Below are 16,909 nucleotides of genomic sequence, written 5' to 3' on the forward strand. Positions count from 1 at the left end.
TAGTAAAGGGAGATGAGCGCCGCAACCCCAGAGTCGGCCATGACTGGACCTAATGGTCAGGGGTCCCTTTACCTTTACCTTAAGTTACTGAAGGTAATGGGGCCCTTAATATGTCCAGCTGTCCTTGTCAACAACAAATTGTCACTGTTTTTTGTGTTGAATATATGCTCTTCCCTCCCCCTCCCCTTTTATGAAGATTACCCACTCTGAGACCCCACAGCTAATTCTCCCCTGGCCTCCTCGCTGGCCCAAGTAGGACTAATTCAGCCAGCTAGCCCTGGTGACTATCTAATGCTTACTAGATGGATTTCCCCCAAATTGATTTCTGAACTTCGAATTTTATTGTTATTCATGTTTTTATACTGTATTTTATGCTGCTTTTACAATTAAGTGTTTTAAATTTGTTGTTAGCCCTGAGCCTGGTTTTTTGAACCGGGAAGGGCGGGGTATAACTAAAAAAATATTATTATTATATGGTAATTTATGGACCTACACAACACAAAACACTATTGCTGTATGTAGGTTTTCTTTTATTTGTTTTTTATCTTGTATTTTGGAAATGTACATCCAGTTTTCCCCCCTTTAAATATTTTGGAGCCCCCTAAGAGAGTGAGTCCTAAGCTATAGCTTGTTTGGCTTATACGTAAATCCGACACTACCTGTGACCAGTGCTATTTTTCTAGAAAAAGAGGTGCCAGAACTCACCATGAACACCTCCCTCATTCTCCTAGAATGGCAATGGAGCCCACCTGAGAGGTGCCGGAACTGAGTTCTGGCTGAAAAAAAGCACTGCCTCAGACTCCTCTGGCACTTGATTCTGTGGCCTGTGTAGGCCCAGCTTCTGGGTCAAGATGATAGGTGGAACTCCAGACTCACATGGCAAAATGTTCTTATAGCGGTTCTTGCCCTTGTTTTCTGGTCTTTGGCCCTCATGCCGTTCATACAAGTTCTTCGTCTCTTGTTTCTGCAAGCTCTGAAAGGGGAAGAGGCATGGAGGAGTGTTTAATAAGGGCAAGCATGGCTTACAGCTGGAGGAGAGAAAGAGATCTGAAAACTGGGATTCATAGGTTCAGCTTATCCGTGGGGTTGCTAAGAGGTGCTGTTAGCGCTTGCCTGTGGATTGGAGGCAGGAGGCACAGGAACAAGAAGTGACCATCAGGAAGCATCTCTCAAGCATGAGGAAGCATCCATGTTTACCCTCACCCACACCTCCCTCTCTTGCATCAAAAGTGAAATAATCAGTGTCTTGGGCAGGTGTTTTTGCTTGTGATGTACCATACACATCGGTGACACTGTGATAATCTCCAGCACTGTCGTTGGTTGTCTCCCAAGTTGGCAAGGCTCACTTGACATCAACACTAGGCCTGGACAATACAGTGGTACCTTGTTTTGAGTCCGGGATCTGTTCCGGAGCCCCAGACACTAGATGAAAAGGATGCACAACAAAGCGCCGCTCTGCACATGTGCATGGAGCGGTTTGTGCTTCTGTGCATGTGCAAAGGGCGATTTAGCGCTTCTGTGCGAGCGGCAAACCCGGAAGTAACCCATTCCGGTACTTCTGGGTTTGCCGCGAACATTCGACAAAATGAACGCTCGATGAGGCGGACTCAAAATGAGGTACCACTGTATATCAATATATCGTCCCAAACCAGTTTGAAGTCCATACTGTGATATTGGTTACATAGTTTTTGACCTGGCAATATATCACGAATCATGATGCGTGCTAGGGCTGGGCGATATATCGTCCAAAACCAATTTCAAGTCTATATCATAAAATTGGTTTTTTTATATATAATTTTTGACCTGACAATGTATTGCAACTCAGTGTGTGTGTGTGTGTGTGTGTGTGCGCGCGCTATGCAAAAATCACAATGTGGGGAAAACTGTGAAGCCAGCCAGTGCCTGTACATAGCTCTATCCTTATTTCAGACATTGTGATAAATCAGTATATTGTAATGTTTAGCTGGTCATAGATCACAAAGTTGAAAACCATATATTGCCCAGCCCTAATCAACACAAAATAGACTTGTGTCATTGGCCTAGTCCTCTGCCATTAAGAGTTTCAGGAAGTGTCTTCTGCTTTATCCTTTAAACTCCTGCCAAAAACTTTTCTATTCCACTTTTGCAGGCAATTGAGAATACAACTCTCCATCACAGTTAGTTGCTGCCCTCCGACTTTAATTCTTTTCTATGTTTTTATTATATAGATATATTATTGTAAACTGCTTTAACTTTTCTTGGGATATGTCAGGATGCAAATGACTTTATAAATGAATGCATTCTAAAAATGCCAGCGGTCGAAACAATAAGGTCTTGTGAATGCCTCAGTACACCAGTTGAGGTGGGGATAAGCCAAGAACCAGGACAGAAGTAGGGAGTTCCAGACTCCATAACACATCATGAGGAAGAAGAAGCCCCACAGTTCGCCACTCACATCGAACTCCTCCCAGAAACCTCCTTTGGCAGCCTCTTCCTCTTGGCTTCTCTTTTCAAGCATCTGTACCCTGTCCTCAATGTCAGCTGCATTCACCCGGGTGGCGTTGAAAGGCTAGCGGGAGAGAAGGAAGGAAGGAAAGAAGGAGAAATGTGCAGCCAATCAGAAGCCGCGCTTTGGTTTCCGAACATTTTGGAAGTCGAAAGGACTTCCGGAACGGATTCCGTTCGACTTCCAAGGTACGACTGTATTTTAAAATGAATATTTTAACTCATCTGCAAGAGAAAAACTGAAGGGAAAAGCACATAAAATAATAAAGGGTCATAGACTATAATAAATTCCTACACTGTATCTTATAATGTGTTGCCATTTGTTAAACTATCTTATCACAGTCACTGTAGCATTTTAGGCCATTGCTACAGTGACATAAAAAATGTTAAACACCTCTCCAAAAATAAATAAGCATTCATGACTTATTTTGAAACTTCTTGGTCATTAACCCTGAAATTCATATAAAGTGTTTCTCCCCATTAAGGCTATGTCCTATATCTTCACTGTTAAAAGGTAAAGGTACCCCTGCCCGTACGGGCCAGTCTTGACAGACTCTGGGGTTGTGCGCCCATCTCACTCAAGAGGCCAGGGGCCAGCGCTGTCCGGAGACACTTCCGGGTCACGTGGCCAGCGTGACATCGCTGCTCTGGCGAGCCAGAGCTGCACACGGAAACGCCGTTTACCTTCCCGCTGGTAAGCGGTCCCTATTTATCTACTTGCACCCGGAGGTGCTTTCGAACTGCTAGGTTGGCAGGCGCTGGGACCGAGCAGCGGGAGCGCACCCCGCCGCAGGGATTCGAACCGCCGACCTTTCGATCGGCAAGTCCTAGGCGCTGAGGCTTTTACCCACAGCGCCACCTGCGTCCCATCTTCACTGTTAATTGTTGTTAATTGTTGAAATACTCATGCCCTCCCCCCTTTTTTGTTAAAATGACTGTGGTTGCTACATCATTTGTTCACCAGTTTTGGAGTTTACTCCAGAGGTATTCTGTAATGTGTGACCATAATTCATGAAATTATTGACCATAATTTCTTATACAGGGACAAGTCCACCAGACATACGAGTAGGTTCTTTTATTAACAGTACCCAGAACCTATGTCAGTTAATTGTTAAATCCTACACAGCACCAGATGTTGTAAAGATGTTGCTACCATCTGAAAATTAGCCTCTTAAAGTTAATCAGAGACCAGTCTTTCCACTTTCCAGATCTACAGTTAAAACTGATATTCTACTTCTGCTACTTCCTTATTCTGTTTCTCCATACAGCTACAGTCTTTCTGATCTAATACCATCGACACTTCCTATATATTAGATAATTTCCCTCTTGCCGCTGGCTTTAACAAAACCTGTGTTTAAGATAATTCCAGTTTGCCAATTTGATTCTGCTGCATTATCCTTCTTACAAAATAACAATAATAATTGAAAGCTGTGGAAATGTGGCAGCTTTTTCCCCTTCCTCATCTGCAGGAATAACCGTCATAGTTTTTTAAAAAAATACATTAGAAATTTTCCACAAATCTGTCCATCTCACTGAAGCCATTTACTTGTATTTCCCCAAACTGCTTCGTAATCACAATCCCTTTAAAAAAAAAAATTCCAGCTAAAGGAAAAAGGTTTAGGCCCAAACCATAGATATTCCAATTTTTTGAAAAGCCACATAACCGAGATGACTTAAAAACAAAGAAAAAACATATTATGCATCATATTATGTTCCACAGACCACATCACATAACAACATGGGATAGAAAAAGTTTGTTTTTAATTTGAGGATGCTGGGGTTTGACCCCAACAAATAACATTGTCTACATTCTTTCTCATTAATTGTGTGTCCCTCCAGTTCATAGCTGTCAACGTTTCCCTTTTTTTAAGGGAAATTCCCTTATTCCGAATAGGATTTGTTATGTACTGAGTTGAATAAGATCCAAAAGGCAGCAGTCTGATTGGTCCTAGAAGAATAGGATTCAGAATGCAGCAGTCTGATTGGTCCTAGAACAATGCAGCAGTATGATTGGTCCTCAGGAGCCACCCAATCCAGCTCCAGGTGGAAGTGAATCTGCAACCTGATTGGCCTACAGGAGAATCCCAGAAATAGCCAATCACATGCGGCCCATGTAAATAATGTATATAAAACAGATATTTTGGGGGAACTTCCATTCCTCACTACTATGAGCTGAATAAAGAGCATGAAATCCACACTCGACTCCGAGTATATTTCAGGATTCCTCGCAAGAAAAGGGAAAAGTTGACAGCTAGGCTCCAGTTGTTTTAGAGAAGCATCTAACAAACGTTATAAATAAGAGAGGAAATCAAATGGGATGGGTAAAGCAGACGTGGTCTACACTTCTCTGTGTATCTCTATATCAGTACCTGTCTCAAATACAGATAGGACCCAGAGGCCTCTTCAATTCCCGTTTTCTTAAAATGCTCCACCAGGTCAGCCAAGCTGCCAAACCTCTCTGTGCCCCCAATTGTGTACTTCCCCTTCTGGAGGGAAATAAAAAAATATATTATTAGTCATGTCCCTTGTATATGTAATACGCTTCTCCCGTGCATAATTTTTTGCTGATCAGTTGTCTTTCCAGTGCTTTGGGAGGTTATGACCAGAACCAGTCGCAAGTAACAACCCTCACATTTAGCATGCCTATGCCAATTAACACGAGACACAATCGACCAAGGCTTTCTGCTGTTGAAATGAATTGGGAGATCTCAAAATAGCACTACAAGCAGCTGTCATTTTGCATGTGTTTGATGCGCCCCCAAATGAGCATGCACACGCCATGTTTTGCACTGGAAGAGGAAAGGACCGGGGCAGAATAGGGTGAGGCAGGATTATGTGGGCTTCACCATAGCTGTCAACGTTTCCCTTTTTTTAAGGGAAATTCCCTTATTCCGAATAGGATTCCTTGCAAGAAAAGGGAAAAGTTGACAGCTATGGTGCTTCACCAACACGCACAATGACCCGGAATGTCATTCCTCCATAATGGGATGTGTGTGCACCAGTATTGTTTTCTTACGCAACTCCTATTTGTTTCAACAGGGCTTCCTCAGAAGAACTTCATGGTGGATGGTGCCCCATTCATCTAACGCCCATCCTATTTCCCCTCACAGCTTGGTTGTTTAACCAGCTGCAGCAAGAGGCACTTAAAGGCAGTGAGAAGATCTAATGCAGTGTGATGGCTTTGCTGGCCTTAGATCGGAAAGCGATGCTTCAAATGCCTACTCAGCCACAAAGTTTACTGCTTGTTCTTGAGCTACTGACTCCATCTCAACTTACTGCACAGAGTTGCTGAGGAGAGAAGTGCAGAATTTGGCAGCCAGGTTGCTCACCCGGGCAAGACGGTTTGAGCATATTATGCTGATCCTGGTCCAACTGAACTGGCTACCCATTACAGTGGTGCCTCGCAAGACGAAATTAATTCATTCTGCGAGTTTTTTCATCTTGCGATTCTTTTCGTCTTGCGAAGCACGGATTTTGGAAAAGCTTCGAAAATCACCAAAGTCTTCAAAAACCTCAAAAAAGGCTACTACACAGCGTGCTATGAGTTGTCAAGTCGCAACTGCACCCCCTGAATGCACGGTTTCAAGAAAAAGGAAACAAACTTGCAAGACAAAGGAAACAAACTTGCAAGACAAAGGAAACAAACTTGCAAGACGTTTCCGTCTTGCGAAGCAAGCCCATAGGGAAATCCGTCTTGCGAAGCAACTCAAAAAACGAAAAACTCTTTCGTCTTGCAAGTTTTTCGTCTTACGAGTCATTCGTCTTGTGAGGTACCACTGTATGCTGATCCTGGTCCAACTGCACTGGCTACCCATTAGTTTCCGGGCCCAATTCAAAGTGCTGCTTTTGACCTATAAAGCCTTAAATGGCTTAGGACTGCAATACCTCAAGGACCGCCTCTTCCCATATGATCCTGCCCGGACCCTGATATCATCTTCTGAGGCCCTTCTTCATGTGCCTCCTCCTCGAGAGGTCCAGAGGGTGGCAACACGAGAACGGGGCCTTCTCTGCAGTGGCTCCCCATTTGTGGAATGCTCTCCCCGGGGAAGTTCCCCTGGTGCCTTCATTCTACACCTTTAGGCACCAGGTGAAAATGTTCCTTTTTAACCATGCCTTTGGTTGATCCGATTTTTAAATGTTTTTGGGTTTTTTTGTGGAGGGGAGTATTGGGTTGCTGTTTTTATTTTTATTAGGTATTTTGTGATTTTATATCTTGATTTTATTCTGTGAACTGCCTTGAGACCCCCTGGTCTACAAAGGCCTTGGGAGGGGGGATTATTGGTTTTGTTCTGTTCTTATTTTTACTATGTATTCTGTGTTTTTTATTGTATTTTTATATTGTGGGCCGCCCTAAGAGCCCCCGGGTGCAGGGTGGTATACAAATTTAATAAATAATAAGCGGGGGAGGGGGAGGTCCTCACATAAATTCCAAGATGGGAGGCATACAAATGTGATGAATAAAATAGTAATTAAAATTAATTAATAAATTCGGCTCACTGGATTCCTGGTTGTCTCTTAATTTTGAGACCATGACAAAGAGAAACCTGCCATCTAAGTGTGCTCATGGGAAAGAGGTTGTTTTCTGTCTCCCCGCCCCTCGGCCACCTCTCCACAAGTTTCTCACCTCACACATAACCTTGACATGAGTAACTTTAAGTCGTTCTTTGGGGGTGCTAGTGGCTCCAGGGGCATCACCCCCAGATTTAGGCTGGTCGGTGAGGACAGACAGCACAAAGTCACCCGGCTTGCTGAGGCTCTCACGAACCAAGAAAGTCCATGGTGCAGCCTTAGTTTGGAGTAAGGTCTCGGCAGCTGGGCCAGAAAGATGACCATGGTACCACCTGGGGAGAAGGAGGGATGAAAAACAGAATCAGGCCACAGAAAAAGAGGGTAAGCATGGCTGAAGCATCGCTGGGGTAACAGAAGCAGCATACGACAAAGCAGGATGATGATGATGATGATGATGATGATGATGATGATGATGATGATTTATACCCCGTCCATCTGGCTGGGTTTCCCCAGCCACTCTGGGCGGCTCCCAATAGAATATCAAAAACACATTAAAACATCAAACATTAAAAACTTCCCTAAACAGGGCTGCCTTCAGATGTCTTCTAAAAGTCAGATAGTTGTTTATTTCCTTGACATCTGATGGGAGGGCATTCCACAGGGCGGGTGCCACTACTGAGAAGGCCCTCTGCCTGGTTCCCTGTAGCTTCACTTCTCACAGTGAGGGAACCACCAGAAGGCCCTCGGAGCTGGACCTCAGTGTCCAGGCTGAATGATGGGGGTGGAGACGCCCCTTCAGGTATACTGATAATAATGATACAGTATTTACCTAGCAATGACGGTGTTATCAATTTGTTAATGATAGCTAGTATCTACATAGCACTGTTCCAACTGCTTTCTGCACATTATCTCCTGCTGTTTTTTTATATAACGAAGTTGGTTAGCAACTCTATTTTAAAGCATTGTTTTCTATCTCCACCCTTGGACTTTGGGTAGCTGGAGTGATGCAGCTGTGCAGGCTGTGTTCTTCAGAATTATCCTGTTGCATGACCACTTGCCATTCCCATATTGGAGAAGCATAAAATGTATTTCGTAATATACACAGGGAGAGGTAACACTTTGGAGGTATAAAGGTAAAGGATCACTAGATGGTTAAGTCCAGTCAAAGGTGACTCTGGGGTTGCGGCGCTCATCTTGCTTTTAGGCCAAGGGAGCCGGCATTTGTCCACAGACAGCTTTCCGGGTCATGTGGCCAGCATGACTAAACTACTTCTGGTGCAACGGAACACCAGAATAGAAACCAGAGTGCACAGAAACGCCGTTTACCTTCCCGCCGCAGCAGTATCTATTTATCTACTTGCACTGGTGTGCTTTCGAACTGCTAGGCTGGCAGGAGTTGGGACAGAGCAATGGGAGCTCACTCTGTCGCAGGGATTCAAACCACTGACCATCTGACTGGCAAGCCCAAAAGGCTCAGTGGTTTAGACCACAGCACCACCCTCTTAACACTTTGGAGCAACCATGACAACTGCTTAGGTCATCTCTGCATCACACAACATAGCCAGGGATTTGACATGCGAAACAGCCACACCAATCAGAAAATCCCCATAAGCAATCTGGGATTCATTGGAGTCTGCTAGCCTCTAGAAATGGACTGTTGTAATAGCTCCTTCACCCTTCCCGAAAGGAACAGTTGCTGCAAGCCTAAGCCTCAACAGGAAATGATCTGATGATGACAAGGGACTCGAAGTAAACCCACTTTCAGGTCATCCTCTTTCCCGCTAGAGAAAACCAAACTGACAGTGTGTCCTGCAACATGACTAGAGCCGATGACAAATTGGGACAGCCCCACAGTTGCCATGGCAGCCATGAAGTCTGGCGCTCTTGCAGCTACAGCAGCCTTGACACGGAAGTTGAGATTCTCCCTTAATAAACTCAGGAGTCTCAACACCAAATGAAATATACCCTGACAGTGTCGTGGGCAGGAGAGTGACTGCTACACCAGCAGATTCCCTCAGCTGTTCAAAGTGCCCAACACAAGATATAAACACTCCAGATTGGCACACAAATTAACAGAAAGCCTAGAAACAATTCTGATAATTTTTAGCAACCATTCTTCACAGCTCTCAAGTCTGGGTTCAACCAGTGTTGAATCAAGCATCCAGGAGGACTTAGCTGGGAGATATTATTCCCCCCACCTCCCAGTATCTCCCCGACTCAGATCTTGTTAATATCAACCAGCTAGCCTTCTTGTCTGCAATTAAAACACGGCTGAAGGAGATCTTATTATAAATTGTGTTGGCATTTAATAACAGTATCAGTAGACCAGAGGGCAGTCTGATAAACCAACCATGGACTATCTGGCTGAGAGAGAGAAAGACCAGAAATGGCTATAGGCATAAAGTGTCTTGGTCTGAAAGCTGCAAAAAAAATTTCCCCTGACTATTCCCTCAGGTATACCATTCTGACACTTTTTGGGGTAGCCTTCTCAGATTCCCTAATTTGTCCAAAAGTTTTGCTGGCCCCCTACTGTGATTCAGTGAAGCCCAAATGTTTGTGAGGACCACTCCCCAAATAAACGTTTTCTATCCCCCACAATTAAATCCTCATTTTTATACTTGAACAGGCCCACTTTGAAAGGTGGCCTACAGAGGGTTGACTGTGGATCATTGAGGCCCCCGGCCCGAAAGATTTAGCCATCCCTGAAATGCAGGTGTTCCTACGCTTTGAAATACAGAAACAGCAACAGCTGCCACCTTCCCAAAATAGCATTCCTGATTCACTTCTCCTGAAGCCTCCATTTCAGTTTTAACCAAAAGATATGGCGGTTTCATGACACTCATTAGCCGCCCTGGATGGGATTCAGCTGAGTTGTCACATGCACAGAGCAAGGTCCTCTCATGCAAAAAGACATCCCTCCTCCTCCCCTGTGCGCCCCCCCCAAATCTGCCCTGGGGGGTTGGGAGAAACCCATAGCACGCTTAAGGGGTGCAGGGATCAGACAGGGGTAGTTAAGTCTTGGTGCTCAAGCCATAGCTGTCAACTTACAGATTTGTAAATAAGGGACCAGCAGCCTCAAAAATAAGGGATCAGCAGCCAAAATAAGGGATTTTCCAGGCATAGGTATGTTCAACTTCTGAGCCCCTCCGAGCCAAAGGCAGAAAGCCCAGCCAGCAGCCAAACGAAGCCTCAAGCGGTGGCTCCCACAGCGCAGCAACCCGGCAAAGGGGATGCAGCGAGGAAAACCACCGTCACCTCTCCGCTGGGAAGCGCTGAGCAAAGGCAAGTCCCCAGGCAACGCGGCCAATTTGATTGGCACAAAGAATGCAAACTCCACCCCCCAGTCGTTCTTAGACTTCTTATTGGGTGAGCAATGCAGCCAAGCAACACAGTTGGAGCCTCCCTCCTCCCTGGCCGGCAGGGAGGGAGGGAGAGGAGCTGCTTCCTTTGAAACCCGGGAAATTTAAGGGACATCATCAATAAGGGACAGCAGCAGGACACGGCACTGGGATGAGGGACTTTCCCACCAAATAAGGGACGGTTGACAGCTATAGCTCAAGCAGATCTCATTTCCCACATGCATAACCCACGTAGTCCTACACTGAGCTCCACCCATTGTTTAAAATGAAAGGAGAGTTAAGTTCCCAATTGATTGTTCCTTCAGCTAGCTATGCATGTCACAATTTTTTCTGAGCAAACTCCAGGCTCTGATGTTTTCAAGCAGTAGACGTATAATAACCAACGCAGCACGACAGGAAAACCAGCAGGACAAGGCACTGAAAAAGTGTGGGGTGGACATTGCTTGACACAAACAAATAAACTCAAAATAAATGCTCAATAAGCAGGTTGCCTGGAAGTTACCCAAGCCAGGCCAATGGTTCAATTGGTCCAATTTCATCTAAATTAGGGCTGCCATACATCCGGATTTTACCGGACATTACCAGGATTTCAAAGGCTGAAGTGATGGCCGGGGGGAATTTCCAGCAGGCGGCGGTTTGTCTCAGATTGAAAAATCACATTTATTTATTTTTTGCATTTTCGTAAAAAAAGAAGAACTACTTTTGGGGGGTCCTGGTTTTTACTTTTTGAAATATGGCAAGCCTAGAACTGACTGCCAGCCATTAACTCAGCCATTCAGAGGTCATTCTCAGCCCTGCTAACTGGAGATGCCTGGGGTCGAATCCTGGCTCTGCTACCGAGCTATGGCCAAGAAAACTTTGAAGGAAGGCATAAGTGAGCCTACTCGGCTGCTGTTATGCTGTTTCAGGGCATCTTCATAGTGGCGTAGCCTGGGGGGGGGGGGCTGTGGACCCGGACACAAAATACTGTGCGCAACCCACAGCAAGCTCCCTCGCTGAGACCGAAGCACACACAGCATGGGCCTTCAGGGCTGTGGTGGCACCTGCTTCTCCTTGTGGCCGGTGAAGGGATGCCCGCCCCTGGGCAGAACCAGTGGCATAGCGTGGGGGTGCAGGGGGGGGGGCCAGCCGCACCGGGTGCAACATCTTCCGGAGTCGCCGAAGAACCTCGGGCACAGGCTGTAGCAGAGCCCCATGTCTCGTGGAACCGACGAGCTGTGTGCGCGTCCGGGCTGAAGGCGTCCGGCAGGCAGCGGCTCTCAGCGCTCGCCGCAGAGGGCGTGCCAGGCAGCCCCTCCTCACAGCCCCACCGCCGCTGCTGCTGTAGCTGCTGGGCCATGTTGCATTTTCCTCGCCTCTCTGCCCTCCTCCTCCTCCGGGCAAGCAGCGTCGTTTGGGCGGCAGCGCCAGCGGCAACTCGCCTCAGATCACCTGACACGGACCCACCGCCGCCACCGCCGTGGCTACCTTACCGTAAATACCCCAGCCCAGGCAGCAGCAAGAAGAAGCTGGCAGCGGCGGCAGGTTAGGGGTTAGGGGCGCAAATTACTTGCCTTGCCCCGGGTTAGGGGGCACAAATTACTTGCCTTGCCCTGGGTTAGGGGGCGCAAATTACTTGCCTTGCCCTGGGTTAGGGGGTGCAAATTACTTGCCTTGCCCCGGGTGCTGACAACCCACGCTACGCTGCTGGGCAGAACCACCCCCAGCCAGAGCTCAGACTTTTCCTGGCCTGTGCCAGTCCTTCCCTGGCATGTGTTCTTGGGCAAGGCGGCACCCCAAGGAGGCAGCGCAGAGAGGAGAGCCATCCGCTCGCCCAAGACCCATTGGTCCTTGTGCAGTGCGGCTTAGGAGAGGTAGCTGGGGAAGGGCTGCCCTTGGCACCCCGGCCTGCTCTCCTCCTAGGCCTGCTGCAACTGTGCTCCGGTTCTGCTGGGACATTGCTAAGCCTGCCAAGGAGCTCCAGTCCAGCCGCTGCTCCCGCCAGGAGCAAGCTAAGCTGAGAGGGCAACTGGCGAAGTTCGCCTATTGCCTCCTCCTCCATGACACCCGCAAGGAGGTTAGGGAGCGTGATCCTTGCCTTGCCCCGGGTGCTGGTAATGCATGCTACACCACTGGGCTTCAGTGGGAGGCAGCCCATGAAAAGCCATTCAGCCATGTGCTTGCTAGTAGCACATGCATTATACAGTCTGGACCAGAGACCGCTTTTCTCTACAAAAATTATTTCACACCCAATGACCCAGATTTGGAACGAAACTGCATGACGCACGTACTTATATGACACATGCTTGAAAACGTAGTTGTGCCATAGCAACCCAGTATATATTTTGTGCTGTAAGTGTAAGCATATTAGGCATACCTAAAATCGTAAAATGTGTTGACCCATAAATTCATTTCATTTCTGTAATTAGTGATTGAAATAAACCATTAACAAATCATCTCAGCATTTACATAGCACTTTGGGGCATTCAAAAACTTCGGGGACATGATCACAATAAGTTTAACAACTACCCTGTAAGGTAGGTCATTATCATCCTAATCACCACCTGTATCTTGTGGTGAGTGGCTTCTTGGGGAGCTCATCACAGAAGTTAGACTTGAACCAGAAGTTGCAGCCACTGCTCTGCACCTTTGTTTGAGAGATAAGATTGTGGATCTCTTTCTCTCTCTCTCTCTCTCTCTCTCTCTCTCTCTCTCTCTCTCTACCAGCTAATTTCCAATATTGTGTTCCTATATATAACGTAAAGAACCAATAGAATGTCTGTCCCTGATGAGAGAGCACTGCTTTTCAAGTTCTTTGTATGGAAGTTAGTACTTTCCAGAATCTTCCATAGCACTAGCCTGCTGTTCTCCATCTACTATGGAAACTTTGTTTTCTTTCATTTTTTAAAAAAATAGCACAGTTTTTAAAACAGTTTTGAAAATACGCTAAAAATGCTACACTATCTGATGAAGGCATTATTGACGGCAGAAGCTATATTTAAAACAAAAACAAAAACAGAGGATTGCAAGGGAATAAAAGGGCATGGAAAACCTTCAATCCTTGTGGCCAGTGGAGTTCACAGTGGCAAGACTCTGGTGGTCTTGCCAACCCCCCTGGACCAGAGACAACTTGTATGGGTGAAAGGATGCATGACTTCCAAACAGGGGCCTGGCCAGACTTGCTATTATCCAGTGGAAGACAGAAGTGCCTGGTGTGCTCTGGTCCAGGGGGTCACAAAGAGTCGGACACGACTAAACGACTAAACAACAACAACAAGATGTCTTCTTGCGTTTGGGGCCAAAATCCTGACATTTTGCTCCTCGGCTGGAAAAGCTTACAATGACAATTTGTCACACTTGTTTTCATCTCAGTCTCATTTTGCCTGACTGAAAAGACTGAACGTTTATCTGAACTTTAGCATACCTTTTTGCTAGGACACCAAGCTTCAGTCAATAGAATAATGAACTAATATGTCTGTTGATCAATCGGAGGAGTTAAAGCTACACTTGCTTTTTAAGTCTACTTTAGTTTTGGTACGTTGTTGTGACAGGAAATGAAAAATAGCATGTTTAAAGATGGCCGCCCTTTTTAACTTCTAAGAGGGGTCGGGGTTTCCCCTTGTTAAGTTAAACTTTAGGTTTTCTTACATTTCCTTCACTCTCTTAAAAAGGGGCCTTCCTAATATTCTGGTAATTTTCAAATATAAATGTAATTGATTAATTAATCACTGAAAATACACAAATCAATTAAGCATTCTTTAACTGACCCAGAGAGCCTCAACTTGTTTTGAAATTATAGCATAAAACCCTGACTATACATCTTTTACAGTCCAAGTTGAACAATGATTGTGAGTGAGGCTCTCTAGGCCACAGAGCAGAGTGGTTAACCAATCCTTTTATTATTATTATTTCTGCATGGTGTTCAGGCATAAGGAGCTTAGATTATTTTAGCCGAATGTCAAGGAAGGGTGCCCAGAGCCTCTATCTCTCTGCAAAGGTGAAGAAACAATGCAGGGCAAATGTGTGGTGTGGTGTGTGGTATATGGGTTGGTTGTCGTCATTAGTTGTGGTGGTGGTGGTTTGTGTGTTTTTAAGGATACTGTTGACCTGACACAAATCAAGTTCTGTGGGGTGTAATTATGGACTCTTTCTGTTTATTCCATTAGGAAAGAAAACAAGATGGCAGCCTGCCACGGATGCTTTAGTAGTATTAGTAGTAGTTATTTTATTGAATTTATATACTGCCCTATAACCGGAGGTTGAGATTCCCACTCTACAATTCTGTGATTCTAAGATAGATGTAACGCAGCAAATACACTAGCAAATAAGAGGCATCCACAGTGACGGCGTATTTGCTTCTGCTAGCCCAACAAGCACACGGATCAGAAGATAAACATGGGCAGATATGAGGCGGGACAGGGATAAATTACTGCTCTGCAGCCCAGCAGTTAAGCTTTTTGTGTGTCTCAAACCGTTAGAAGGGCCATGAGATTAGATAAGGCCTGTGCTGTTTGCATCCTACCCTCAAGACCCATGACAATGGGCCCAAAGTATCGTAGGGGGGCCTTGTGCACCATTTTACGGGGTTCCTCTTCCTCTCCTGCGGGTGAGGGGAGCACCCTGTTGCAACAGATCAATAAAGATCAAGCTTACTAGCTGCTTTGCTTCTCAATATTCTCTGGTTGGCCTCTATTATTCTCTCCTACCAATAGGGAAGCTATGTAAGGACTCTATATGGGCTCTTGGGTACCCCATAAGGGAAAAGGGCAATTTTTGTTTACAACAGTGGGACCCTCTATGCTGATGCTAACAAGGACAGCTAGCTCCTATAACCAAGAATAAACAGGCAATCCTGTAATCTAGTAACTAATTTAAGCTGAAAGCATTTAAATGTGACACTTGTGGGATATAGTTGGAAAAGAAAAAGCTAAGGAGAAAATCCTACACAATTCCAGAGTGGCATCCCTAAGACAGTTGGGTGGCACCTTGTACGCCTCCTTCCTGCAACTCCTGCAGCCAAACTGGTGCCAAATGTATTGCTCTGCTTTCGTTTGGGAGGCAGAGAGGGGAGTCTTGCCATTTGGGCAGACCAGAACCTCCAGACCCACTGCCCAGGCTTGTGCCCCTGAGAGGTCAATTTGGTAGTGCTAATGCAGCAGTTTGACTTCACACCCACCCACACCCCGCACACTCCATTGTCTCTCGCGACAGACAGATGCCAACGATTGCGACCCACCTAGAGCAAAAGCTAGATAGATGTCCTGTTTCTGCTGCCTGACTTGGACTGCGAAAGTTGAGCAGTTGCTCACAGGTCCAAAGGCGCCTGGCTGACTGCCAAGGTTACACTGGACTCCAAAGTTTTGCATGCCTGGTTTCAGTTAAAGTCAAATGAATCTCACCGAAAGGCAGGGCATAAAACTCAAGAGGAAAATAAACAAGGTGCTTCTTGGGTAAATTTTGCAGTTCCTTCGGACTTTATTTTAGAAACTTTTATATATGAAAAGCCCCCACCTGTGGAGCTGCTGTTCTCAAAGCTTTAAAAGTGACCCAGACCTGCAGTTTTTGAGTGGGCTCCCTCCTCTTCAGGGAGGAAAGAGTTAAGCTTCACAGCCCTCACTAAGGAGGAAGCCACATGATGGAAAATCTTGGGGTGGGGGTGGAGGGAGAAGAGAGCTGAAAAGCTTTCATAAGTGCCTAGAGGGCAGAACTTTCCAACCGCAAGGGAGGAAGCAGTAGGTTCCCTGACCAACTGCTGAGTTTTGGATGCAAAAAAAACCCCACACAAACTGAAGTGAGGACAAAACGGTACATATTTCCTGTAAGGTGACACCATTGATGAAGCGGGAGTGGGAGCACAAACCTATCCTGCACTCCAACCCCGCAATATCAAGCAGAGTGGATTTCCAAAAGCCCATCTGATTTGATAAGAGAAACTCTGTGTGTGTCAGAGAGAGAAGCCAAAAAGGGTATTTTGCTTCGTCAGATAGACTTCTGCTGTGTATTTAATGCAAGATCTCTGCATCTCACCTACACCGCAGTTTTCATGCGTGCCAAAAATAGTGAAATCAGAGGAAATCCAGTTTCTAAAAATAAGCTGGGCCGATATTGAAACTTTCACAAGGCGAAAGGCAGATTGTGTGAGATCTACAGCCTCTACGGATCCGGGGTGGGGCGGATCTCTTAGTATACGAAGGACCGAAGAGTTTTTTTAAAGGGGGAAATATTGAGATGGGGGAAGATAAATAATCCACCCAGGATAGAGCAGAGGTGGTGCTCAGTTACAGGCATAAACGGGCCTGCTTTCTCCTTACCTTTCTGTTGTTGGATCAGAGCAGTTCAGGGGATACCTCAGGTCTATGATGGTCCCATCCTTATCTTGCAGGGATCCCTGCTGCTGTGTGTAATATTCAACCAGTTCTGACAAAGTGGCAAACTTCTCTCCTCCATAGAGGTCATAAAAGTCCCCCGTATTCTGGATACGGATGTGGGTTACCTGGTCACCAATCCTGGAAGGAGAGGCAGAAAAGTACCTGGTCATGAAAAGTTGGAGGTGCTAGAAATTGTGGAGGGGAGTGAAG

The 16,909-nt window shown here is 45.9% G+C and overlaps 1 protein-coding gene across 5 annotated transcripts in view; it reads right to left on the reverse strand.

Annotated features, from left to right (window-relative positions):
- PTPN6 (protein tyrosine phosphatase non-receptor type 6) overlaps positions 1-16,909 on the reverse strand; it is a gene marked incomplete at its 3' end in the record, with an annotated part of 38,483 nt that overhangs the window by 12,527 nt on the left and 9,047 nt on the right. For all 5 annotated transcript variants that reach the window (XM_083719079.1, XM_083719077.1, XM_083719078.1 and 2 more), the window contains 5 exons: positions 16,643-16,837; positions 7,109-7,325; positions 4,854-4,970; positions 2,435-2,548; positions 877-973 (listed from right to left, as the gene is read on the reverse strand). In XM_083719079.1, coding sequence (XP_083575205.1) covers positions 877-973; positions 2,435-2,548; positions 4,854-4,970; positions 7,109-7,325; positions 16,643-16,837 — 740 coding nt within the window. The remainder of the gene's footprint in view (positions 1-876; positions 974-2,434; positions 2,549-4,853; positions 4,971-7,108; positions 7,326-16,642; positions 16,838-16,909) is intronic.

Source organism: Podarcis gaigeae, assembly GCF_964106915.1.
Source record: "Podarcis gaigeae genome assembly, chromosome: 17".
Lineage (NCBI taxonomy): Eukaryota > Metazoa > Chordata > Lepidosauria > Squamata > Lacertidae > Podarcis > Podarcis gaigeae.